Below are 25,383 nucleotides of genomic sequence, written 5' to 3'. Positions count from 1 at the left end.
CAATGTACCAAAAGTACTATGCCAAACACTTATAACTAGTATATAAAAATTCCACATCCCCATATTGGCCACCTCAAGATGAAAACAGATAACTCCCTAAATATTAACTGGCTCTACTCCCTTAATATTCAACATAAAAACCACATGGGAAATATAGAAATTAAAACAGAAGTAACATAAACCTGTCATAAATCGTAAATGAAAAACTATTTGTGGGACAGCATGAATGACAAATGGTCTACTGTGTAGACTTTAGAATGAGGCAGACAAAAGCAGGAAGGCCGGTTAATCCCCCCCCCCCCCCATCTCCTGCTTCAGCTTGGTCTCCTTGGGTGTCCAATGTCCACGATGTCAAGTTGTCTCTCAGTAATTGCATTATTAGCGTGCTGTCTTTGTGTGACTCTTCACTTAATGTATCACGTTCAGCAATGGCTTCATCAAAAGCTGTCTTTGCAAGAGAGCAGGCTTTCTCCGGGGAGTTCAGAATTTCATAATAGAACACAGAGAAGTTAAGGGCCAGACCCAATCTGATAGGATGTGTTGGTTGCATTTCCTTTTCGCTGATTTCAAAAGCTTCTTGGTATGCTTGTTGTGACTGATCCACAGTCCCTTTCTTGTCATCACCAGCAGCAACTTCGGCCAAGTAAGGGTAGTCGCCTCCTTTCATTTTCAAATAGAAGACTTTGCTCTCTGCTTGTGGAGCACTGGGGATCAAACACTTTTCCAGAAGAGACAGTACATCATTGCAGATATCTCTTAGCTCGGTCTCAATTTTCTCTCTGTATTCTCGAGCCATCTGCTGTTTATTCTCAGCACCTTCCGTCTTTTGCTCAATACTTGAGACGACCCTCCAAGATGACCTACGGGATCCTACAACATTTTTATAAGCAACTGAGAGAAGAGTCCTCTCCTCGTTGGATAATTCAGCTCCTTGCTCAGTTAAGGACTTCGTGCAGGCTGCCAAGTCATCATATGGCTCAGCCTGCTCGGCCAGTTTGGCCTTCTGCACCAGCTCATTTTTATCCATGACTGGATGTCCTGTGTCCGCAGCGGGGGGGGGCCGGCAGACGGACCGGGGCTCAGCAGTCTCTGGGCCACAGTGGTGAGGCTGAGACCGAGCCTGAAGTTCTTCTAATGAAGATTACTAACCTAACATACCAGAAAAGACTACCCATAGGGAATAAGATGACGAGTCGAACTTCTACATGTTTGTATTTTATTTATTTATTCACGAGACACAGAGAGAGAGAGAGGCAGAGACCTAGGCAGAGGGGGAAGCAGGCTCTCCACAAGGAGCCTGATGCAGGACTCGATCCCAGGACCCCGGGATCATGACCTGAACCAGAGGCAGACTCTCAACCACTGAGCCACTCAGGCATCCCTACATGTTTGTATTTTAAAACTGCTTAACTAAAGGCTTCCCCTACCTCTGCTTAATCTATATTTTTTTTAACTTGAAATTTAAAATGAATAATCAACCACTGTAATATTTGGATACGAGAATTTTCATAGGTAGAAAAATATTGAGTTCCCATAAAATTATTCAAAGAAGCCAATGAGAAGTTGGAAATATCTTGTTTATTCTGTTGAAACACATGAATTCTTAAGGACTTGGAAAGGAAGCAAACAGCAACTTAAAAAAAAAATCCTATTTGGGAGCTACTTTATCATTATGTTCTGTCCTCAAAATGATTGCCTTGAAATACAACTTTTTGGGGCACGTAGGTGGCTCAGTGAGTCAAGGATCTGACTTCAGTTCAGGTCATGATCCCAGGAGCTGCGTCAGGCTCCCTGCTCAGTGGGGAGTCTGCTTGTCCCTCTGCTCTTCCCTCTGTTGGTGCTCTCTCTCTCTCAAATATATAAAATCTTTAAAAAATCTGAAAAAATGTTTTCTCCACCTTTTCTGACTGTAAAATTACTTATCAGACTTTTTATCTAAATTATTTTTAGAAGTGTCAAAACCACAATAAACTTTATTGATGCATCCATTCATAGTAAGCTTTTAGTAGACAGGTTAAATGGACCTGATTTGACCCCAAATGTATCTGATTTCAGATGGTGAGATATTTATTAGATCCTTGTTTTCACTCCTTGATCTCTTCAGGTTATGCTGCTTCGAGGGTGGCTTCTAAGGTAACTGTAAGTGATCCTGGCCTCTGGAGTTAATGTCCTGTGTAGTCTCTTCCTACATTTTTATCATAGTGTGTCCACGGGACCAAAAGGATACAGAAGTGATGGTGTTGTGATTTCTGAAGCTAAATGATAAGAGAGATTGAGGTTCTGGCTTTGTGATCAGCTGCCTGTCATGAGGATACTCAAGCAGTCCTATGGAGAGGTCCATGTCATAAAGAAATAAGGCCTCTGCCAACAGCCAAAAGGGAGGGAGCCAGTTGGAAGTAGATCCTCAAGCCCTGGTCAATCATTCATGGGACTACACACCTGGCTGAAGGATTAACTGCAACCCCATGAGAGAGCCCAAGCCAGAACCCCCCAGCTAAGCTGCTCCTAGACTTCTAATGCACAAAAACAGTATGAGAATTAATGTTTATTGCAATTTTAAGGTTGTATTGTACTTTTTCATAATGTTTACTTGAAGAGGTTCTTTTTTAAAAAAATATTTTATTTATTTATTTTGACAGAGAGAGTGTGTGTGTGAGCACAAACACACCAACAGGGCGAGTGACAAAGGTAGAGGGAGAGATAGAATCTCAAGCAGACTCCATGCTGAGCATGAAGCCTGTTGCAGGACTTGATCCCTCAATCCTGAGATGGTGACCTGAGCTAAAATCAAGAGTCAGACACTTAACCACCTGAGCCACCCAGGTGTCCCACCTGCAGAGGCTCTTGAGGATTGATTGCTACATTCCTCACACTGAGAATTTTTTTAAATTTTTTATTCTATGTTTTTTTTAAGACTTCTTTTATTTATTTGACAGAGAGAGACAGAAAACACAAGCAGGGGTAGAGGGAGAAGCAGACTCCCTGCTAAGCAGGGAAGTTGATGTGGGGCTTGATCCCAGGGTTCTGGGATCATACCCAAGCAGAAGGCAGACGCTTAACCAACTAAGCCACCCAGATGCGCCTCAAATTGAGAATTTAAATGAGCCTAAGTGCGGCAGTGAATCTTGGCACAAGCCTAAATTAGCTTTGCAGATTTTTAAATGTGAGAGCCTTTACATATAGTCTCACTTTTGAAAAACATATTTATTCTTTTAATAATTTTTATTGTCAAAAATCAGAAAATTTGGGAAAATATACTTTTGTTTTCTCCAGATTACAAGTCAAACATGATTCTGTGGTGGCCATTTTCCTCTCTTTCACTCCATATATTAAAAATTCTGATAGTGAGATCATTAGAAGCAGAGATAAAGAGTACATAGGAGGGAGGGGATAGCAGAGGGTTGAAATGTGATCTCACAATTCCCTGTACCAGTTATTTTCTAAGATCCCTTCTCACTCAAAGGAAATCCGTGACAGAAGGTTTTCTATGTTTACATCTCCCCCTGGGAGCCAGTTTATCATTTCCTCAAAAACGGAGAGAAAACTGATTTCTCTTTATCAAAATTTGAAGACGTTCAGTAATAAAGATTAAAAGAAACTGAAGCACTCACGGGACAGGAAGTGGTTCTGTCTTCAGCCAATGCGAGATACACGCCTCATGCATCCCCATTCTCATTCCAACCCCAACTTTTCCAAAACAAAGAACACCTACCAGCTAACTCAAGACCTACAACACCTTAGAGACAAGTGGAGAGTAGTAGGGTCTGAAGAAATCGCATACTCTAGTTTCTGCTGACAAAAAGACTAACGTTGCAGATAATAAAATACTGCTGATGTTTTACTGTTCTGTAGGAGTTGGTCTTTTATTACATACATTTGCAAAAAATCATTCACCAACAATTTGGTATATATGCTTGCTCCTGGTATTGACATGCTTTTCAGAGTGTTCTCATATCTACTTCTCAGCAGTTTTATTACGTAACCAGCTAGAATTATCTCTATTGAACAGGTGACAAAAAGTTTGAAGAGGATTTTCTTGAAATCAGCTAGTTAGTAGCAGAGAAGAATATAATTCAGGCCTCCAGGAATTCAACACTGGGCCTTTCTCTAGACCACTTTCTCTGCTGAAAGCACTAGACAAATGTAAAGGACTTAGAAAAATAATTAATTAAGAATACTACCCTGGGTTTTAACTCACTTCAAAGTTCTTTTAAATTAATTCAAAATATTTTATGTAGTTAGACTTTTTACTGTTTTATAACATGAGCTTATTATTCTAATATTAACTGTTTCTTACATCTGTGCACTTCTGTAGGTCTCTTCTATTTATTACAAATAATCAGCATTGGTAAAATGAATAGCCTACATATAAGAGAAGGTTTCTTCAAACACTTACACTCAAACATTGACTAAGGTATGAATTTGTGATCATTAAACTTATACTATCCAAGTCAGCTTTTGAAGGATAAGCAGAATTAAGTAGAAGAGAGATAACAGCCATTTCTGGCTTGGACAAGTGGTCAGAAATAGGCCACAAATAGCAAATAAAACAGGGAACGTTAAGTGTGTTACCCAACCATAATATAAATGGCAGATGAGGTGGGTAAGGTGACCAGAGTACAAAAGGGAGGGGGGAGGGGCTGTTGGAGTGTCTGAAAAGAATCAATTAAAGCAGTAACTATAAAAGATGATGCCCTTTAAGGCCCAACTTAAATGGCTCTCCCTCTGCAAAAAAATCGACTCCCATTTCCCAGAACAAAATTCTGTCCTCTGAATGACACATTGTCTCCCTGTAGACCTCATCAGGCCAAAGCTACCCATGACTTAGCACAAGGAAACTCTTATCTACTTTAAGTCAGGGTCTTTCTTTGGGCTCATTAAACTCCTAACTATTCTTAGTGACAGGTTGGAGGTGGAGAATAAGGAAAGGATGAAAGGAAGGGGAAAATAATTTTAATATTTATTTAATGTCTACTATGAGCTTGAGACTGTGCTAGATACTCTATGTCATCTCATGAGACAACTAAGGCTTAGAGTGTTTAGTAATTAACCCATCAGTTTATCAACTGATAAGCGGTAAAGTCAAGAATTGAACCTAGTTCTTTCTTTCTTCAACACTGGTACTGAGCTGATTAAGTATTTGCTGGAAAAGTAGTTCCATCATGTCATTTACAAATGGCTGAAAGAAAACCTTTCACAGCCCTTTTTTTTTTTTTAAGATTTTATTTATTTATCCATGAGAGACACAGAGAGACAGGCAGAGACATAGACAGAGGGAGAAGCGGGATGCAGGACTGGATCCCAGGACCCCAGGATCATGACCTGAGCCAAAAGCAGACACTCAACCACTGAGCCACCCAGGTGCCCCTCACAGTGGTTCTTAATGATTTCTGGGTCATGGGCCTATGGAAGAATCTCTCCCATAAAATTACATGAATGCAAACACATAGAACATTTTGCATACTAGTTCTGGAGGATCACAGAGACCCCAGGGTGCACTCAAGGACTGGCCAAGGAACCATGGAAACTAAAGAACCTGTGGAGGGCAGCCTGGGTGGCTCAGTAGTTGAGCACCTGCCTTCAGCGGCCCAGGGTGTGATCCAGGAGTTCTGGGATCGAGTCTCGCATCAGGCTCCCTGCATGGAGCCTGCTTCTCCCTCTGTCTATGTCTCTGCTTTTCTGTGTCTCTCATGAATAAATAAAATCTTAAAAAAAAAAAAGACTGTGGATTATAGTATTTCACACCACTCCTCTCCCATCCCATCCACCCCACTGCTCCTTCTTTCCACAGTCTGAGAGCAATCAAAAACCAGAGAAAATTTAAACACATGAAAAGTTTGATTGGGAAAAGTGAACGCAAAATTTCAATATGATACTGTATTTTAAAATGTCATGGAGCACTTCAGTGAGGGGATCTTAGAGAATGTAGTCTCACAATCTTTAAACTTCAGTTTTGACCTTCAGATCATGTATGATGTAAGACTGAGAGATGAGGTTATCAGAATTCATCCCCAAGAGAGAGAAATAACTGAAAATCAAACTGAATGGAAAATCCCAGGAAGTGTACTACCACTTAGGGGAAAAGAGGTATATTTCTGTCATTTTGCCTGAGAAATTTCTCTTGAAAAATATTTTTGGATTTTGGGGGCTAAGTCAAATGTTTCAAAAGAGGTTTGTATGGCTTTTATTTATGTCCTGTATTGTTTCAAAGAGGATTTAAGACAGCATATAGGCATAGAGAAAATAGAACAAAATATTATGAATTAAATGTAGAAAGAAAATAAAGGTAGTGACATAAAATAAAGCCAGGAACGGAGCTGATTTTAAGACATGAACTCATGGGGTGCCTGAGTAGCTCAGCCAGTTGAGCATCTGTCTTTGGCTCAGGTCACGATCCTGGGGTTCTGGGATTGAGCCCCATGTCTGGCTCCCTGCTCAGCAGGGAATCTGCTTCTCCCTCTGCCCCTCCCGCACTGTGCTCACTCACGTGCTCTTTCTCTCTCTATAAATATATCAAATAAGTAAACAAAATCTTAAAAAAATATATGACTCATATGGTGACTACACCTTTTCTCCTTCAAGGTAATTTTAAATAATTATTCAGTACTAAGAGTTATGTATTAAGTATATGTTTTTCATAATTTATAAAATATCTTCACGCACAATATCTTATTTGATCCTAAATTGACTGTGAGGCAGTTATTATCTACATTTTCCAAATAAGGCAAATGAGGCTCAAAGGACTTGAAAATCGAGTCTTTGCTCATTTCATTAGATTACACTGCCAGGCAGCAAGCGATCATTACAGCTCCTGTGCATCTCAGGGATGGAGTGATGCCACTCAGTTCTGTGCAAGAATAGTATACATTTGACTCATGGGGCCCTGCCCTTGTCAGGAGAGGATTACTGATACTTTACAGGTAGCTTCAGATCTGGAGGTTGGAGAGACATAAAATTAGACTTCAGACTTAGCTAAAATTAGCTTCAGACTAGTCCTTTAAGGTAACAACATTTAACTCCTTCGCTTTACAGATGAGTACACTGAAGCTCTGAGAGGCCACATGATCTGTCACAATCATCCAGTTAATGGTAGGGCCACACCCAGAAGCCAGGCCTCCTAAGTGTTTGGGTTTTGTTTTACTCTATAGCTCTACATTCATTTCTACGATTTTTTTTTTTTTACATGCCCAAGGCTGATCTTCTCTTGTTTCCCCTGGGTCCACCTGGTAAAGTACTATATGCATATGACATGGCTACAAGACCTTGCATAACCTGGCACTAGTGACTTTTCCAGCGATTCACCTCCTCTAACAGTATGGGAACGCTCCTGACTCATAAGGATGCTCAGCTTTTGTGTGTCATCTTGATAGAGCTGTCCTGCTGAGGCTCTGAGTAAAGGCCATGTCTCTGAGAGTAGAAAACAACTGAGGGAACATTCTAGATATCTATCACTCATGAAAGACCTGAGGGAAGGCACTCAGGAAGGACAAAATGGCCACTAGGAGGTCTTGGGCAGGGACCTCCCCTCCCCCAAAGTAAAGATGAGTGAACCAGTTTATGCAATTCCAGGTGACTTTCTAATTCTTGCATGCTATCCCTGAAACCTTAGTAAAATCCCCTCCAAATAACTCCAGAAACCACCAATGAGTTCATACTTGGCAAGGCCACTCAAAGCACGTACTAACCCACGTTAGCCAGCTCAGCATGGAGGTGTCAGTAGAATTATATAGTGAGAGATCCCAAAGGGGAGAGAACGTTAGGCAAGAGGAACCAGGGTCACTAAATCCCAGTGACTCCCCCCCCCCCCCAAAGATGGTCCTTCCATTGCCAACATTTGATGACATGGTTCGGTAAATGAGCTTCCTCTTGCAACTCTAAATTCCTTCAATGGGGATCCCTGGGTGGCGCAGCGGTTTGGCGCCTGCCTTTGGCCCGGGGCGCGATCCTGGAGACCCGGGATCGAATCCCACGTCGGGCTCCCGGTGCATGGAGCCTGCTTCTCCCTCTGCCTATGTCTCTGCCCTTCTCTCTCTCTCTCTCTCTGTGACTATCATAAATAAATAAATAAAAATTTAAAAATAAATAAATAAATAAATTCCTTCAATGGAGCCGCGAACTTTGCAGACTCTGCTTCTCCTGCCTAAACTTCATTTCCCATTCTCCAACTTTTGTCCCTTCCACAAACTCTTCCCCATCATTCACATTCTTGATGCAAAACAAACATCATCTTCTCCCGGTAACACATCCTCACACTTACACGAACTCTACTGCCTCCTCTTCCCAAACTGTGTTCCTTCACAACAGCGTCCGCCCTCCGTGGCAACGCGGCGCGATGCAGAAACATTAGCACGCGCTTAATAAATGTTGGTTGAATGGAACAAAAAAGACACTTTGTTTTTTTCCTTTCAACCTATTTTTTTTTCAATCGATAATTCAGGAACCGTGCAAAAAAGTTCAAACCGCACACAAAAGATTCAGGGAAACGTAGATGTGTCCTCGGTTCCCAGCCGCCGTCCCCTTGATGCCAGCTGTGTTTCCTTTCAGGATGACTGCAAACATACGGCTATTTCCGTTCACCCTTGACATGTTTTCTTTTTTACAAAATGGTAAAGATACATATATATAATGTATACGACAATAACATGTAATTCGTAAGCATATGAGCATATTTAGCATGTAATTGTTATATATCTCATATACGTAAGTAATGCCAATAACATGAATATATACGTCTAGGGATCCCTGGGTGGCGCAGTGGTTTGGCGCCCGCCTTCGGCCCAGGGCGCGATCCTGGAGACCCGGGATCGAGTCCCACGTCGGGCTCCCGGTGCATGGGGCCTGCTTCTCCCTCTGCCTGTGTCTCTGCCTCTCATGAATAAATAAATAAAATCTTTAAAAAAAAAAAAATATATATATATATATATGTACACGTCTACACCGGTTTCTGTGCCTTGTTTCTGCACGTGAGGCTTCTTTGTAGGAGCCTCGTAGTATTCGACCACAGGACACACCATAATCCACCTCAGGCCCCCTGATGCACGCTTAGCGATTTGCCCGGTCAAGCCCGGGTCTGCGAACACGGGAACACCACCGCCCTCCGGCCCACCCCGCGGCGCTCCCGCCTCTCCAAGCACCTTCCAGGAGCCCAAGGCCAGGCCCGCGCCGAACGCGGCCGAACGCGGCCTCCGTCTCCCCGCACGTGCCCGCGCGCCCACAGCAGGGCGGAAGGACGCGGCGCCCATGCGCGTGGCGGCGCGGGGACCGGGCCCTCCGGTTCCTTCCCCTCCCCCGGCGTCTCCCGGCCGCCGGGGTCGCCCCCTCAGGAGCGCCGGAACGACTGGCTCCCGGAGGCGCCCGGCTCTCGGCGGCCGGGGCGCGGCCGGGGCGCGGCCGGCTCTGCGCTGGGCGGGGCTCCGGGGGGGCGGGGCTCCGGGGGGCGGGGCTCCGGCGTGCGGGGCTCCGGGGGCGGGGCGGGGCTCCGGCGTGCGGGGCGCGGCCGGCGTGCGGGGCTCCTCCCCTTTCCTCCGGCGGCGCCGGCGGCCGCAGCACTTCCGGGTCGACGCGGAGGCGGGGCGGAGGCGCCGCGGCGGCTGTTATTGTTCGACTGAGCTCGGTCGGGAGCTGTCTCCGCCGGCTGTGCGGGTGTCAGTTTGTCCTGCTTGCTCTCGGCCCTTGAGTGTCGGCGGCTGACGGCGACGGCTGCGGCGGGCGGGGCCTGGCGTTTCGAGGCCGAGTGGCGCCGGGGTGAGGGGCGCGGAGGAGGAGGAGGAGGAGGAGGAGGAGCAGTAGCAGGAGGAGGAGCCGTGTGCCCTGGCACCGAGCGGCCGCGGCCATGGCGTACGCCTATCTCTTCAAGTACATCATCATCGGCGACACAGGTGAGGGCCCGGGGTGCGGCCAGGCCGACGTCGGCGGCCTCCGGGCCGGGGCCGAGGGGCAAACGGCGTCTGCAGCGGCGCGGGCGCCAACGGCGCCTCCCTCCCTCCCTCCCTCGGTGCCGGCCGCGCCGCTCCATTTCCGCAGTGCTGGAGCTGGTGACGTGGGCACTGCGAGCCGAGCGGCCGCGGCCTGGCCGGGCCCTGTCCGCTGCCGCCGCCCCCGCCCCGGCAGCCCTGCAGCTGGGGGCCGCGGCAGCCGCTTGCCACTTGGGACCTAGGAACTGTGTGACGGGAGGGGCGGCCCGGCCGGGGGTCACCGGGGCCCGACTTGGAGGACTGCACGCGCCCGCCGGGGCCCCTCACCTTGGGCCTCCTCGCCGCCCTCGATGAGAGCAGAAGGTGATGGGAGGCGGCTCCGGGCTCCCCGGTCAGTCCCACCTTTCCCAGCCTACACGCATCTGTCAGGGGCTGGGCAGCGTGCGCCTCGTGTGGGACAGGCGGCTGAGAAGGCTTCAGCGAAGGGAGCCTTAAAGGGGGAAAATTGTTTGTTTGGTTCTTTTAACACCCTCAAATCCCAAGTCAGAGTTAGTCATGTTCCATCGCTTGGCGGCTGGGGAATTCCTTTCGAGGTCATTAAAGCGTGAAAGTTGTGTCGAGTTTGCCACGTGTAAACTGGGGTTATTCGGGAGGGATGCAAGGCCGGCCCGTGCCCTGCGTGTGCCCGTGTGTGTGTTGGGGGCACTGCGATTTCTTGGATGTATCAGATTCAGGGTGGCAGCTGTCAGTTTTCAGGTGACACTGTAGACCATCTGAAGCAGAAAGGAATTCAGCGGTTCTCACTTGAGATAACATCAGAGTATATTTCGCAGATAAGTAAACAAACTCGTGATACATTTTTTAATACCTGTGATTTTGGCATTCCTTTGAATCTAATAATAAAACTAAAGCTTGTTCAAGTGTTGTAACTATTTATATACCAGAGTCTGGTTTCAGTGAGGACTCTTGCACAACTTTGGACCATTTGCACAACTTTGGAAATGTAAGCAGCCGCTTGTGGTTGCACTAGTGATGTAGCGAATTCAGTAAGTAACACAAGAATCACGTTGATTGTTCATTGCCGGCTCCTAGAAAAACTTGCGGCTGTAAATGCAGCTTTTTAGCAGGGTTTGTTTTTTTTTTTTCCCCCAGGCGTGCCTGTACAGAGCCTGGATGGTTTTCTATGTAAAGTCTTGGGTAGAGCAGTGTTTTTGCAGATGTTTAGTAGCCAGCTTATGTACTTAAAAAAAAAAGCTGTGGCATGTTTTAAAGGAGAAGGAATTGGGTCTAAAGCCCACTGGAAAATTTTTATTTAGGCAGTAAACCCAAGTTGGAGACGGAATTTATGTTAACTATGATATGAATATGTTTGAGAAGTACAGAGAAGGGTGGGAATAGACTTAGCAGTGGTGAAGATGCAGATTTTCCACTTACTTACTGAGCATCTACTGTGGGTAGGGTATTGTGCTGGGAATACTGGAGCTACTAATCACGCAAACCTGCGCTCTGTGCTCCTGGAATTTGCCCTCATTGGAAAACAACCCCAGGCAGTTTAAAGGGAAGACACTCCTTTCTTGCCATTGCTATTGTTATCACCTAGGTTCAGGCACTTGATAGCAGACTGTATACAGCAGTACTTTCTCTCCACTCCAGCCCATGTAGTTTCCTGTCAGATTAATCTTGGTGATACCTGGCTGTTAGGAGGCTGGTCGTCTGCTCACGTTCTTTAGTTTGACCTTCCAGGAACTCCATTATTTTAGCCTCTGTTTTCTTTGCTGGCCTTCTTTCCCACTATTCCCTACCTTCTGCCAGTGAGGCTCAGTGGCTGATTTCTGTGCTTTTTCTTGGTTCCTTCTGCTCCCTCTGCTTAGAGTGTCTTCTCGGTGGAAATTCTATCAGTCCTTCAAAGTTTAACCCAGGTCTTCCATAATGCTTTCAAAGTCAACATATATTAAGCTCTTTTGATGTGTTAGGCTTTTTTCTGGTATCCTGGCTGGCAGTGAGTACTACTCCTTTATCTGGATGTATCATACTTTGTATTGTTCTTATATTAATGCCAGACTGCTTTATAGATTCTTGTGTAGACGTCCGTATTCGATTATATACCTCTGGAGGGCAGGAGAGATGTTTAGTATAGCTTTGCATTTCAAGAAGTGCCTAGTAGAAGGCCATGTGCATTTAATTAAATTAATGAAAGCATAGCCAAACAGTCCACTATGTTCATGTTTATATACATTAAAAACTTAAATATACAATTCTGCCGCTGACTTTGGCCAAAATCCTTTACCGTGTTTCCTTAATTCAAAATATATGCATAGTTATAAGGTACACCTAATGTGGTCTCCCCACCAAAAGATGGTATTAAATTAGTAGTGTGATACCCATCCTGATTTCTTCAAAAGTCATAGTATGAAAAATATGTGTCTTAGGGTGAAGGAAATTGCTACTTTTCCTTTTTTTCACTTTCACTAGTTTATAATAAACAATCATTTTTAATCTTTCCTATTTCTCTAAGTAATGAGATAAAATGAGGACAAATGTGAAAGTACCATGCACACTTTGTCTTTCAGACTTCCTGCTTCATAGAGGAGACTTTTTTTTTTTTTAAGATTTTATTTATTTATTCATGATAGGCACAGAGGAGAGTGAGAGGCAGAGACACAGGCAGAGGGAAAAGCAGGCTCCATGCAGGGAGCCTAACGTGGGGCTCCATCCCAGGTCTCCAGGATCACACCCTGGGCCAAAGGCGGTGCTAAACCACTGGGCCACCCGGGGCTGCTCTAGAAGAGACTTTTAAAGACTTTTTACGCCATCATGGTGATACTGTTGAAATCTTTGTTTTTTTTAACTCTAGGGCCAAATGCAGTTAAAATGCAGTTCTAAAATTTTTCATTGGTACTGCGATCATGTTCCTGAGAAACTATTTAGGTGATGTGTCATTTAAATCTAGATATAAAGTGGAAATTGGTTTTTAACAAGCATGGCCTAATAGCATAACCAGACAGTTACCAAATACAGAAAGAGAAAAATTGTAATAAACCTGTTATTGTTGCTCCTAAAATTTTGGCAACTGCTTCCCATTCTAACTTGATCACTAGCCCTCCTTCCCTTTCTCTGCCACTCAGCTAGGCACACAAAAGCTCAAAACCAGTTGTGTTCTATCTGAAATGAGCCTCTTGCCTTGCCCCCCACCCAAAAACGATGAAAGATTAAGTCAAAACTTTTCCACTTGACCAAGTCCTGTTCTTTTAAGATTGTTAACAAACCGCATTACTCCCTGCTGCATCATACTCATCCCCTCCACTCTTCCTTCCTTCATTGGTCCCTTTTCTCCCCACTCCCACACAGTTTTTTTTCTTCTTTTTCTTAAAATCTTTTGAGGATATGGAACGCCTGGGTGGCTCAGCGGTTGAGCATCTGCCTTCAGCTCAGGGCATGATCCCAGTCCCAGGATCCAGTCGCGCATCAGGCTCCCAGCAAGGAGCCTGCTTTGCCCTCGGCCTATGTCTCTGCCTCTCTCCATGTGTCTCATGAATGAATGAATGAATGAATGAATGAATGAATGAATGAATGAATAAATCGATCGATCTAAAAAAAATCTTTTGAGGATAAGAGCTATATACAAAAATAAATTTTTAGTAGTTAAGTAATGGGGCCCTTGGAGGAGGTGCTTCACGCTTTACCTGGAAGATGATACTTGAGCTGAAATTGGAATGATGTGTAGGGATTTGCCAGGTGGGCATGTGGGAAATGTCTGGCAGGTAGTTGGAAGTACATGTTTGCCGTTCGATCAGACAATCTCACATATACTAGTTCTTGGTGTTTTTTTTTTTTATTTTTTAAAGTTAACTACAGAGCCTTAGAGGAAGCCGTTTTACCAAAGACGGTGAAAGAGAGGGAAGGAGGGAGACGTGTGGAGTTGACACCAAGATCAGGTTTGCAGGAATGTGAAGGGGTGTTGAGTGTGTGTGTATGTGGGCTACGATAGGGGAGAAGATGAAAGATCAAAAACCTACAACATAGAGGCAGAATCCCAGAGCACTTGGGGAAGGGTGGCATTAGATTCTCCAGAGCTTTAGAGCTGTGACAGAGGGACGCCTGTCTTGTGGGAGACCCAAACTTGAGTTTCTTTAGGTTCTTGAGACTCACTTATGGTGGTTTCTTCTTCTTCTTCTTCTTCTTTTTTTTTTTTTTTTAATTTTTTTATTTATTTATGATAGTCACAGAGAGAGAAAGAGAGAGAGGCAGAGACATAGGCAGAAGGAGAAGCAGGCTCCATGCACTGGGAGCCCGACGTGGGATTCGATCCCAGGTCTCCAGGATCGTGCCCTGGGCCAAAGGCAGGCGCCAAACCGCTGCGCCACCCAGGGATCCCTTCTTCTTTTTTTTTTTAAATAAAGATTCAGTGGCCCAACCCCCAGAGATTCTTACTAGGTCTGAGATGGAGCTCCTTGTTGCAAAACCTGAGGCCAGAAACATCAACCATTTTATTTAATCGTATGAGCAAGTTTGTTAGATTATCTTCAGAAAACAAACTGGAAAAACAGAGAAATTCGAAGGTAGAAAAATTCCACTTATTTTATGATGAAATGTAGCCTGCATATGTATGTACATGCTATGTATACTTGAGTAGTTTTAAGGAACAGTAATGAATTACAACACATCCATGCTAAAGAAACACAGATCCTCATCACTTACTTCCTTTCCCAGGCTTCCACCAGCTTGAATTCTCTATTCTTCTCTTGCTTTTCTTCATAGTTCCGGAACTTTTGCATCTCTATATTGTTTCGTTTTGTCTGTTTTTAGGTGTATTAGTTCTGTTTAGTGAGAGAGCTAAAATATGTCTGAAACATACCTTTTAACATCATCTAGAATTTTGACAGTATAGTCTTTTTAAATGATTTTATATATTTATTTGAGAGAGAGAAAGAGACAGCATGAGCAGGAGGAGCAGAAAGAGAATCTCAAGCAGACTCCACACTGAGTGTGGAGCTGGTTGCTGGGCTTGATCCCAGGACCCTGAGATCATGACCTGAGCTGAAATCAAGAGTCAGGTGTTTAAACTGACTGCACCATACAGGTGCAGGTGCCCCTAGAAATATATTCTGGTCTACCTAAGTTGTTGCTTTATGCATGTTATTTGTAGTTGATTTTAGGATTTGTGACTAGCCCTTTTCCTTTTCTCTTTCTCTCCTAACTAGTTTGTTTGCTACTTGCTTCCCCTAACATTATAATTCTTGCTACTAAGACTTTTTATTGAATCATAGAGGCATGGTCGGTGGTCTCATCCTTTTTCCCTTCATCTCTCCTGATAAGCCTGCGTCCTCCTCATCTCAAATAATGCCCCCCTCTCTTCTTTCTCACTGCTCATCCCTTTTGTTCTCTTTGACCGCTCCTGCTCCAACACAAAATGAGTTTTCTCCTCTCTCTGCCCCTCTGATCCCTCTTCCCCCATTTTATCTCGCCAGCTCTCCATTTCTTGCAGTAGCCAGTAATTTTGCTGGGTTTTTGAGGGATCCAAATTTTGCCAGCTCAGCTGTTTTCCCCCTCACTCTGGCCCAGCTGTGCTTGCTCCATTTTGTTATTCTTTCCTCATCCTGATCTGTGAGGCTGTGTCCTTTGCTACAAAAGATGCAGCCATGTACTGACCTCCCTTGTCCCCCTAACTTTACTTTTTCCATGAAACTTTCTCATTTGGTTCATCAGCCTTGTTTATTTGTAAGTTTTAGAATATATGCTGTTCTTTACTTGAAAAGACATCTGGCAAAAAGATGCTAGATTCCCTCTGTTGTCATTCACCTGTAGTCACCCCCCTTTTAATTCGTACAGTATATTTCAATGCAAACAACTTGGGTCTTATCCTTTTTGAGATGCTGTTTTAGAAGACCTGCAGTGGGTCCTGGACATCTGTATTTTTTAAAAGCACTGTTTTTTAGTGGTAGTATGATGACACTCATCTGCAGGTCCGTCATGGGCCTTTGTGTATATTTTTCTAGAATGTATTTTTTATTCCTATTGTCAGATTTTCTGCTTTCTGGATTTTTAAGTTAATCTGTAAGTTATAGCCAGGCCGAATTTATATGGAATTCTTCATCACATTAGTTTTGGGTACTATCTGTGCAGTAGGTTTTTATGAGCCATTTTTCAGACTTCTTATAGTTTGTACATGGTATCAAAACTTTTTTATTGCTTCAAAAGATATTTGAGGTTACCGTTTTATAGATGAAGAAACTGAGCAGTGTTGTTTAGGGCAATTATTTATGTATTTCTTCCCTTTTAAGTTTTTACTCTTCACAGCTATGATGTAGCTCTTTAGGTTTTCTCTCAGTTTGTTTGCTCTTCAGAATGTTCCAATTTTCAGGTGTGCCTGACAGTGTGTTTCTGGTCATATCTGAGAGAGAAGGGAAGAAAATGAGTATCGATAGAAGCATACTGCAGTGAAGCTCTTGGAGCAAGATAGTGCCTGGCACAGAGATGGTGCTTCAGAAAATCATGAGTTTTGTGCTAGGTAGCCTCTACTGGGTAGGCTACATGCATTGGCTAATTGATGTCTTTTTGTTTCAAGAAAGATTTAATGACATTTATATAAAAATTTGTGATAGTTTTATTCCTTCAAATGGGAGAAAGAAGGTACATTTGTTTTGTGTTGCTACCATAACAAACCACCATGCGCTAGAGCAGCTCAGGGAACACAGATTTATTATCTTACAGTTCTGGAGTTCTATGTAAGTTCATGTACATGTCAGCATGTGTCAGAAGTCTGATGTGTTTCTCAGCAGGCCAACATCAAGGTTTCAGCAGGGCTGGGTTCCCTTCTAGAGGGATTCCAATTGCTCTTTCAGGTTATTGGTGGAATATACTTTGTTGCCACCATGGGGCTAAGATCTCCCTTTTCTTGCTGTCTGTCTGTCATCTGGGTGATGCTCTCAGCTTCCAGAGCCCACCGCACCCACCTTCCTTGGTCCCTGGCCCCCATCCTCCATCCTCTGTCTTCAGGCCCAGCAACAGCAGGCCAGGTGTTTCCAGTGTCGCGTCTTTCTGACTCTTCTTGGGTCATCTCAGCTCTCTGACCAAAGCTGGGAAAGGTTCTCTGCATGTAGACTTGTTTGATTAGATTGGATTTATCTGGATAATCCAAGATAATCCCATCTCAAAGTCTCATTTTAATCACATCTGCAAAGAGCCTTTTGCCATGTATAGGTTCTGGGGATGAGAGTGTACAGTTCTTTGTATGGGGGGAGTAGCATTATTCTGCCTACCACAGGGGGCTAAGGAGAAACAGTAAATTGAAGGTTTGAAGCAACATTAATTCTTGACTCTATGTACACCTTTATGAAGTAGGCACTGTATTAAGCTATACAAAGAGAGAACCCTGCTTGTTTACCTTAATTATAGTACGCATTATTTTTTTTGAAGCATGTATGCATATACTTAATCATTCCTGATGGTCTTGAAAAGCATTTTTCCTCTGATTCCTCTTTATTTTTTTTTTAATTTTTTTTTAAATTTTTTTTTTAATTTTTATTTATTTATGATAGTCACAGAGAGAGAGAGAGGGAGAGAGGCAGAGGGAGAAGCAGGCTCCATGCACCGGGAGCCTGACGTGGGACTCGATCCTGGATCTCCAGGATCACGCCCTGGGCCAAAGGCAGGCGCTAAACCACTGCGCCACCCAGGGATCCCCTGATTCCTCTTTAAAAGACTACAGTGTAGTGTAGTGAAGAATGTAAATATACAACTAGGATATTTATACAAAAGGGGTTTTTCTAATAGTGTGGCTCATTGAATCTGAGCAGTATTAATTCACGATGAAGGCTTGATTTTACAGGTGAGGAAAGGAAGACTGTCACATCACAGAGCTAGTAACTGACTAACATTTGGAATTTAATCCCAAGTCTTTCTGACTCCAAAGTCCATGCTCTCCCATATCATATGTAGTTCTTGATTCCTACAAATTCCATATCAGATTTTTTTCTTTTTTTAAGATTTATTTTTTTATTCCAGAGACAGAATGAGTGGGAGGGGCAGAGGGAGAGAGAATCTCAAGTAGACTCCTGCTGAGTGACAAGTGGAGACATGAGGCTCAATCTCACAACCCTGAGATCATGACCTGAGCCAAAATCAAGAGGCGGACACTTAACCAACTGAGCTGCCCAGGCACCCTGTATAGAAGTCTTTTGTTGGTTTACCAACAACCGCTTGTTTTGTTGAGTTGCAATGGAAGTACATAGTCCTTCAGTCCCCTTTACTAAAACAGACATCACGTCCACTCATGCAAAATGGGTATAAAGGATAAGAAAACAGTAAAGTCCTGTATAAAACAAGAATAAAGTCTTTTCTCTGCCCCTTATCAGCTGTATGAACTTGGGCAACATCTTTAATCTGCCTTGGTGCCCTCATCTATAAAATGGAATGAATACATGAGATAATATATGTCATAGTGACTTGAATAAGAAATGGTTACTAGGGCAGCCTGGGGTGGCTCAGCGGTTTAGCACTGACTTCAGCCCAGGGCATGATCCTGGAGACCGGGGATTGAGTCCCATGTCGGGCTCCCTGCATGGAGCCTGCATCTCCCTCTGCCTGTGTCTCTGCCTCTCTCTCTGTATCTCTCATGAAAAAATAAATAAAATCTTAAAAAAAAAAAAAAAAGTCACATGCTCTACTGATTGAGCCAGCCAGGCACTCATGTGTGTTTTGTTTTAAACATGGTTTTTTTTTTTCTTTTTAACAGTGTTTTTATTATCTATTTCTGACTTTTTTTTTTTTGCATAGGTAAGAGTATGTAGACTGTGTGTATTGATTCTTTAGTTTTTGAAGCTAATTTTGTAGCCAGCTACTTGGTCAGTATGTGTACACCCATATTCTGTGTGTGCTTGAAAAGTGTATTGTGTATGCGGCTGGTTCAGGGTTCCATACGTGTTCACCAGATCAGACTTGATATCTGTATATTCTTAATAGTGTCTTGACTTTTAGGGTAAAATATTAATATCTATTATGACAATGCTTTTATTTTTGTTTTGTTTTTAGTTTTGTCAGAGTGATTATACCCCCAGTAAATTCTAGGGATAATTGGTAAAGTGTGTATGGGCTCAGGTCTTTTTTATTTTTTTTTTTAAGATTGTATTTATTCATGAGAGACCCAGAGAGAGAGGCAGAGACAAGGCAGTGGGAGAAGCAGGCTCTCCACAGGGAGCCTGATGCAGGACTTGATCCTAGGACCTAGGGGTCACGAATTGAGCTGAAGGCAGCCACTCTACCACTTTGCCACACCTAGGTGCCCCCTGGGCTCAGGTCTTTGCATCTCACTGAAGAATTATTCTTTTTTTTTTTTTAAGAGTTATTCTTTGTCATTAAGTTATCCTCTACTTTTACATACTGTGAGGTTTTGTCTTGTTTTGTTTCTTATGTATTGTTTATTTGGTAGTGTAGCTTGAGGTTCTCAAGTGTTTTAATCTTTTTTTTTTAATTTTGGTTCATATTTGCTTAGTGTGTGTACTTTTTCATCATTCCTCCTTTTTTTCTTTGGACCCAGGGGTTTATTTTTGTGCTTTGTTTAGGAAACAAATATTACAGATACAGTTGAAGCACTTTGTTATAACCTTCACCACTCTCCTAAATTTGGTGTTTATTATTTGTATGAGAGGTTTTAGATGATTACTACATATGTATGTGTGTATTAGTAAACAGTGCACAATTGTTTATATATTTTTTCAACTTTATATTGGAATTTTACTCAGACTTTTTAGTTCAGCATTATTTTGGGAGATTTATTGGTATTCATACATTTTGTTCTGTCTTATTGATATTAATTGCTAGATTGGTTTAATTTTAATTAAATTCTGTTGGTTTAATTTTACTTATATCCTGTTGTTTGACTATACCACAATTTTCCCATTCTTTTTGCCTAAGGAAATTTTAGGCCAAGTTGCCTGAGTGGCTCAGTCAGTTAAGCATCTGCCTTTGGCTCCTAGAAGTCTGCTTCTCCCTCTCCCTCTGCCTTCTGCTCCCCCAGCTTGTGCTCTCTCTGTTAAATAAATAAATAAAATCTTAAGGGGAAAAAAAAGAAATTTTAGGCTGGATTGTCTGTGGTGTTTTAAAAGACAGTATACTATGTGGATTATTTTTGTGCCTGCCTCCTTGAACATGTTTGCTAAAGTTCTGGAGATAAACCTTTGAGTGGAATTGTGGGTACGAGGTGTGCACATCTGCTTTAGCTGTGAATTTAAATCATTCTTCAGAGTAGTCATTCTTCAGAGTAGTTATCAATTAACTCTCATTCTTGTTTTTTCACTGTTTTTTTTTTTTTTAAGGCCTGTGTTTTTTATAAAGCCCATTGCTATTTTATTAAAAGATTCGGTCTGAGATGCTTTTATTAGGATAATTGAATCATTGATGGATGAATTAATTTAATTTTTAAGTGGAGCCCATTGCAGGGCTTGAACTCAGGACCCTGAGATCAATACCTGAGCTAAGGTCAAGAGTCAGACGCTTAACCTCTTAAGCCACCCAGGTGCCCCAGTCATTGACCAAATTGAATTAATTTATACTGTCAGGTCCCCACCCTTGCTCAGTCACATGGACAGGGATCAAGGCATAGGTCGCAAGCATGCCCATTTGCCGTGGGCTTTTGGAGAAGGCAAGTACTATGTCCTGTTTTGGCTTACTGTGCCCCACATAGGAAGCAATATGGTAGTCAGATTTCCCAAGCATGTGTAATGTGACCTATTCCTTGTAGGACAATGTGGAAAGAGTCTAATGGAAAGAAGATACTTATTACTAATTCTTATTGTGCACATGAACAATTAACTAAAATTCCTGAGTTTCCTATTTGTAAAATTAATATATTACCTGCCAAGTGCCCCCTATAGGCTTGTTCACCAATGCTATACGTTTTTGGTTTTTGTTCTTTTCAAACTTTATAGCTGTCTTTGAAATTCAAGTGTCAGTAATTTGTTTCCCTCCATTTATTTACAGTTGATATGTCGGCGTAAGTGGTGTATTCATGCTTGTTCTGCTTCCCCCAGTGTTGTTAATATCGATGAATGACTCCTCCTTTAGCACTTGTCCAACTTTAGTAATAATTCCTATGCATCTAGGAGGCAAATACACTTGATCCTGAATGACATGGAGATTAGAGGCACCAACCCCCACAAAGTCAAATCCACTTATAACCTTGACTCCTCAAGAAGTTTACTAATAGTGTACTGTTGACTGGAAACTTTGCCAATAACATAAACAGCCGATTAACAAATATTTTCTATGTTACATGTATTATTTACCATATTCTTACAAAGAAAGTAAGCTAAAGATAAAAATGTTAAGAAAACCATAAGAAAGAGAAAATACATTGATAGTACTCTACTGTATTTATTGAAAAAAAATCCATGTATAAGTGCACTTGCACAGTTCAAACCCATGTTGTTCAAAGGTCGACTGTAATATGTTAATCTAATTCCTCTCTGGTTATTTTAGTTTAGACAACACTCTTGAAAATTTTCCAAGAGCCTAGTATTTGTAATTACAATATCTTGATTAGTGCAAGGACTCCTCTGCTTGCTTGTTCCCTTGGTGAAGTTCAGACCTCTTCAACTTCTATTTTCTCATCTGGAAAAGACAGCAGGAATGCCTGGCTTATATCTATCTCACAGGATTTTTGTATTTGAAGTAAAAAAATATGTGCAGGTGCCTTACTGTAAGCTGCAAAGTGCTTTATTAATAGTAATATCTTAGAGATAATTTTTCTGATTTGTTGAGCATCTTTAAGTTAGTGAGGGAGGTCTTGTCGATAGAAAAAGCTATTCATTTTGCTGACTGCAAACTAATTACTTGGGTTGAAGGAAATAAGATCACATGTTAATCAGCAAAATGGCAATTCTTTGAATCCATAAAGGAAAGTTATTTCCTATCTCGGATAATCCTCACAGGCCACTTGAGATTGAGAATAATATCAAGTAGGAGGTGCCCTTTTTCACTAGTCTTCGGAAGGATGTAGTAAGATCAATAATTGTTTCCTCGATTTCTTCTGTACCCACTTTTGGTACCTTGAGATACCTCTCTTGATTTTGAACCCCCTTGGAAAGAGGCAGGCTTTTTTAGGTCTACAGCAGTCTTCAGTATAAATGAATCTGTTGATCAAAGGTTATCTTTTTATCTCTTTGGAGAAAGTATTGTTAGTTCAGTTTAGTCTTACTGTTTCAAAGGTCAAAGTAAAAGTACACGTTTCCAAAATCATTGATGGTCAAGGTTTTACTTCACTTGGCATAAAAATTAATAAATAAGAGAAATGAATTAATTATAAATTAAAGCAATAATTGTGATTTATAATATAATACTTGGTGAATTGATTCACCTGCCTTTTAAGTAAAGGTTGTATAAGTACTTGTTATATTTTTTCAATATAACCTTTGGTATAAGATGAAGAAATTCTCCTGGTTTACCAGCTAGACAGATTTTTAAGTGGTTGAATAATTGTATCATAAAGGGCTGCCCTTGTAGGCAAGCTGGAGGGAGCAAGCTGCTGCTTAGTCCTGTTTTTTTTTTTACATTTCACGTTAGTAACAATTTGGATAAAATCCAATTTGATTGAGAGAGCTAATTTGTGGATTATACCAGATAGAATCCAAAATGACCTTGACAGGCAGAACAATTGGCTAATTTTAGCAAAATGTAAATTAATGAAATTGAAGCCTTATATTTACTTTAAAAACGACCATTACAGGGACACCTGTGTGGCTCAGCCAGTTGAGCATCCAACTCTTGATTTTGGCTCAGGTCATGTTGATTTCTTGGTCATGGGATGGAGTCCTGCATTGGGCTCCACCCTCAGTGTGGAGTCCGCTTGGGATGCTCTTTCTCCGTCTCCCTCTGCTGCTCCCCCTGCCCATGCACACGTGTGCTCTCTCTCTTTCTCTCTGAAATAAAATCCTTTCTAAAAAGTAAAACAACCATACAAATACAAGATGGAGGTCAACTGGTAAGTAATATATATCCAGCTCTTAAAGTTTTACATGACTTGGTTCAGTATGAGTCAGATAAGTAAATAAGCCAACAAAGGAATAAATGTGGGCAGTCCGGGTGGCTCAGTGGTTTGGCACTGCCTTTGGCCCAGGGTGTGATCCTGGGGACCCAGGATTGAGTCCCGTGTTGGGCTCCCTGCGTGGAGCCTGCTTCTCCCTCTGCCTGTGTCTCTGCTTCTCTCTCTCTCTCTGTCTCTCTCATGAATGAATAAATAAAATCTTAAAAAAAAATAAAAACAAAGGAGTAAATGTGATGATGGTTAGTAAAGGTATGTGTACATATGAGGAAGGTAATAATTCTACTCTACAATTCAATTATGGAAACTTGTTTCAGAGGGATATCTACACATTGGAGTCTATGCTCCAGACCAATAGTATGAGGGCTATATCAACCATGACACTGTAGGAACAACTCAAACTTTTTTTTAAATTTTCCCTCCCCGTACCCTGATATAATGGAAACATTTTAACCTAAAAAAAAAAAAAAAAAGAAGATTTAAAGGAGCATGTAATAATGACTTTTAAATAGTTAGGTGACTGTCAAATACAAGAGACTTAAATCTACCCTTTTTGAGGGGATCCCTGGGTGGCCTTCAGTCCAGGGCATGGTCCTGGAAGCCCGGGATCGAGTCGCACATGGGGCTCCCTGTGTGGAGCCTGCTTCTCCCTCTGCCTATGTCTCTGCCTCTCTCTCTCTCTCTCTCTCTCTCTCTGTGTGTGTGTGTGTGTGTGTGTCTATCATGAATAAATGAATAAAATCTTAGGAAAAAAACAAAACTACCCTTTTTGGCTTTTCATAGGCAGAACCAAAAACATGAGTAAAAGAGATTTGAACTTCGTATGAAATGGAAGGAGGGGACACCTGGCTGGCTCAGCTGGAAGAGCATGCAGTTCTTGATTTCGGGGTCATGAGTTCAAGCCCCACATTGGGTGTAGAGATTACTTAAAAACAAAAACTTTTTATTTTTTATTTTTATTTTTTTTTAATTTATTTATGATAGTCACACAGAGAGAGAGAGAGAGAGGCAGAGACACAGGCAGAGGGAGAAGCAGGCTCCATGCACCTGGAGCCCGACGTGGGATTGGATCCCGGGTCTCCAGGATCGCGCCCTAGGCCAAAGGCAGGCGCCAAACCGCTGCGCCACCCAGGGATCCCAAAACAAAAACTTTTTGAAAAAAAAAGAGCTTGTTAAATTGTGAGTTGGTTTGTTACTGGAGCTGTTCAGACAGGTTTGATTGACATATAATAGGGTTTGGAGGATGGAATTTATACAAAGATTAGAGGATTGGATTTGGTTTTGATTTTGATTTTTTTTAAAGAAAGAGAGAAGAGAGTGTGGGTGCATGCAGGAGTGATAGGGGACGGGAGAGGAGCACAGAGAGAGTATCCCAAGCGGGGCCCTGTACCCAGCACAGAGCATGATGATGCTGGGTTATATCCCACAACCCTAAGATCATGATAAGCTGAAATCAAGAGTCAGGCGTTCAGCCAACTGAGCTGCCTGGGCACCCCTCATTTTGTTTTTATTTTTATTTTTTTATTTTTTAAGAGATTTATTTATTTATGAGGGAGAGAGAAACCCAGGCAAACTCCATGTTGAGTACAGAGCCCCATGCAGGGCTGGATCCCATGACCTGAGATCATGACTTGAACTGAAATCCAAGAGTCATATGCCTAACCGGTTGTGCCACCCAGGTACCCTCCTTGTTTTTGTTTTTAAATAAATTTAAGATACTATGTGGGCAGTCCTGGAGTTAGAAAAATGAACAAGACTATCCTGTCCTATTGGGAAGACCAATTTGCCACAGGGATTAAAAGATAATAGAAGAGCAACAGGTACAAAGTACTGAAGAAGCATCAAGAGGATTCATTCTAACTGCAATGAATGGCTCATAACGTACTCAGATTTTCAGCAAACATTATTGAGGGTTGTGCTTTGGCTTTCATATATGTTCTCATAGTAATCCTAGGTACCTCTTTACTCCATTTTACAAATTATATATCAGGTATGATACTATCAGATGTGATCTCATTTGTTTGAATAATTTCCCCATGTAACAATCCTGTAGAATCAGTTTGTGCTTTTGTTCCTGCCTTTATGTTATGTGGAGAACAGAGAATTGAGCTGAGCTCCCCATAGATTATATACAGAGTGTGGCAGGATGATAGGGTTCTTGTCAGGATTTTGTGGGGGCTTAAGACTAAAGGAACTCTGGGGACTATACTGTGAAGAGCATTGTGTGGCATAAAGAGTTGATTTGTTTATCCTCTGGGTAGCTCAGAAAAACCTTATTCCCCATCTCTGAATGGTATAAATTTCTACCCTTAACTCAGATTTCTGGCAGGAGCTAGTGATCCCCTTTATACCTTTAAATCTTTTCTTTCTTTTGGGGCCTTTTCTCCCTCATTCCTTCTGGCTTCTAGTTTCCTTTCTTGGAGAATTTACCTG

At 42.3% G+C, this 25,383-nt stretch overlaps 2 protein-coding genes across 3 annotated transcripts in view; one reads left to right on the top strand and one right to left on the bottom strand.

Moving 5' to 3' along the window:
• Positions 1-238: 238 nt before the first annotated feature.
• LOC129505245 (14-3-3 protein zeta/delta-like) lies at positions 239-1,027 on the bottom strand. The gene has a single exon (XM_055318199.1). The coding sequence runs from the start codon at positions 1,025-1,027 to the stop codon at positions 239-241; it is 789 nt and encodes a 262-aa protein (XP_055174174.1).
• Positions 1,028-9,549: 8,522 nt separating this feature from the next.
• RAB2A (RAB2A, member RAS oncogene family) overlaps positions 9,550-25,383 on the top strand; it is a 90,684-nt gene continuing 74,850 nt past the window's right edge. Inside the window, exon 1 of one of the 2 annotated variants that reach the window (XM_055318304.1) lies at positions 9,550-9,878. In XM_055318304.1, coding sequence (XP_055174279.1) covers positions 9,833-9,878 — 46 coding nt within the window. In that variant the 5' untranslated portion in view covers positions 9,550-9,832. Of the gene's footprint in view, positions 9,879-10,054; positions 10,306-25,383 lie in introns of those variants that run through there. The other variant, XM_055318307.1, reaches the window with a different exon arrangement.

Source organism: Nyctereutes procyonoides, unplaced genomic scaffold (assembly GCF_905146905.1).
Source record: "Nyctereutes procyonoides isolate TBG_1078 unplaced genomic scaffold, NYPRO_anot_genome, whole genome shotgun sequence".
Classification (NCBI taxonomy): Eukaryota; Metazoa; Chordata; class Mammalia; order Carnivora; family Canidae; genus Nyctereutes; species Nyctereutes procyonoides.
Note: the sequence above shows the minus strand (reverse complement) of the source record. Positions and strands in the feature narration are given on the sequence as shown.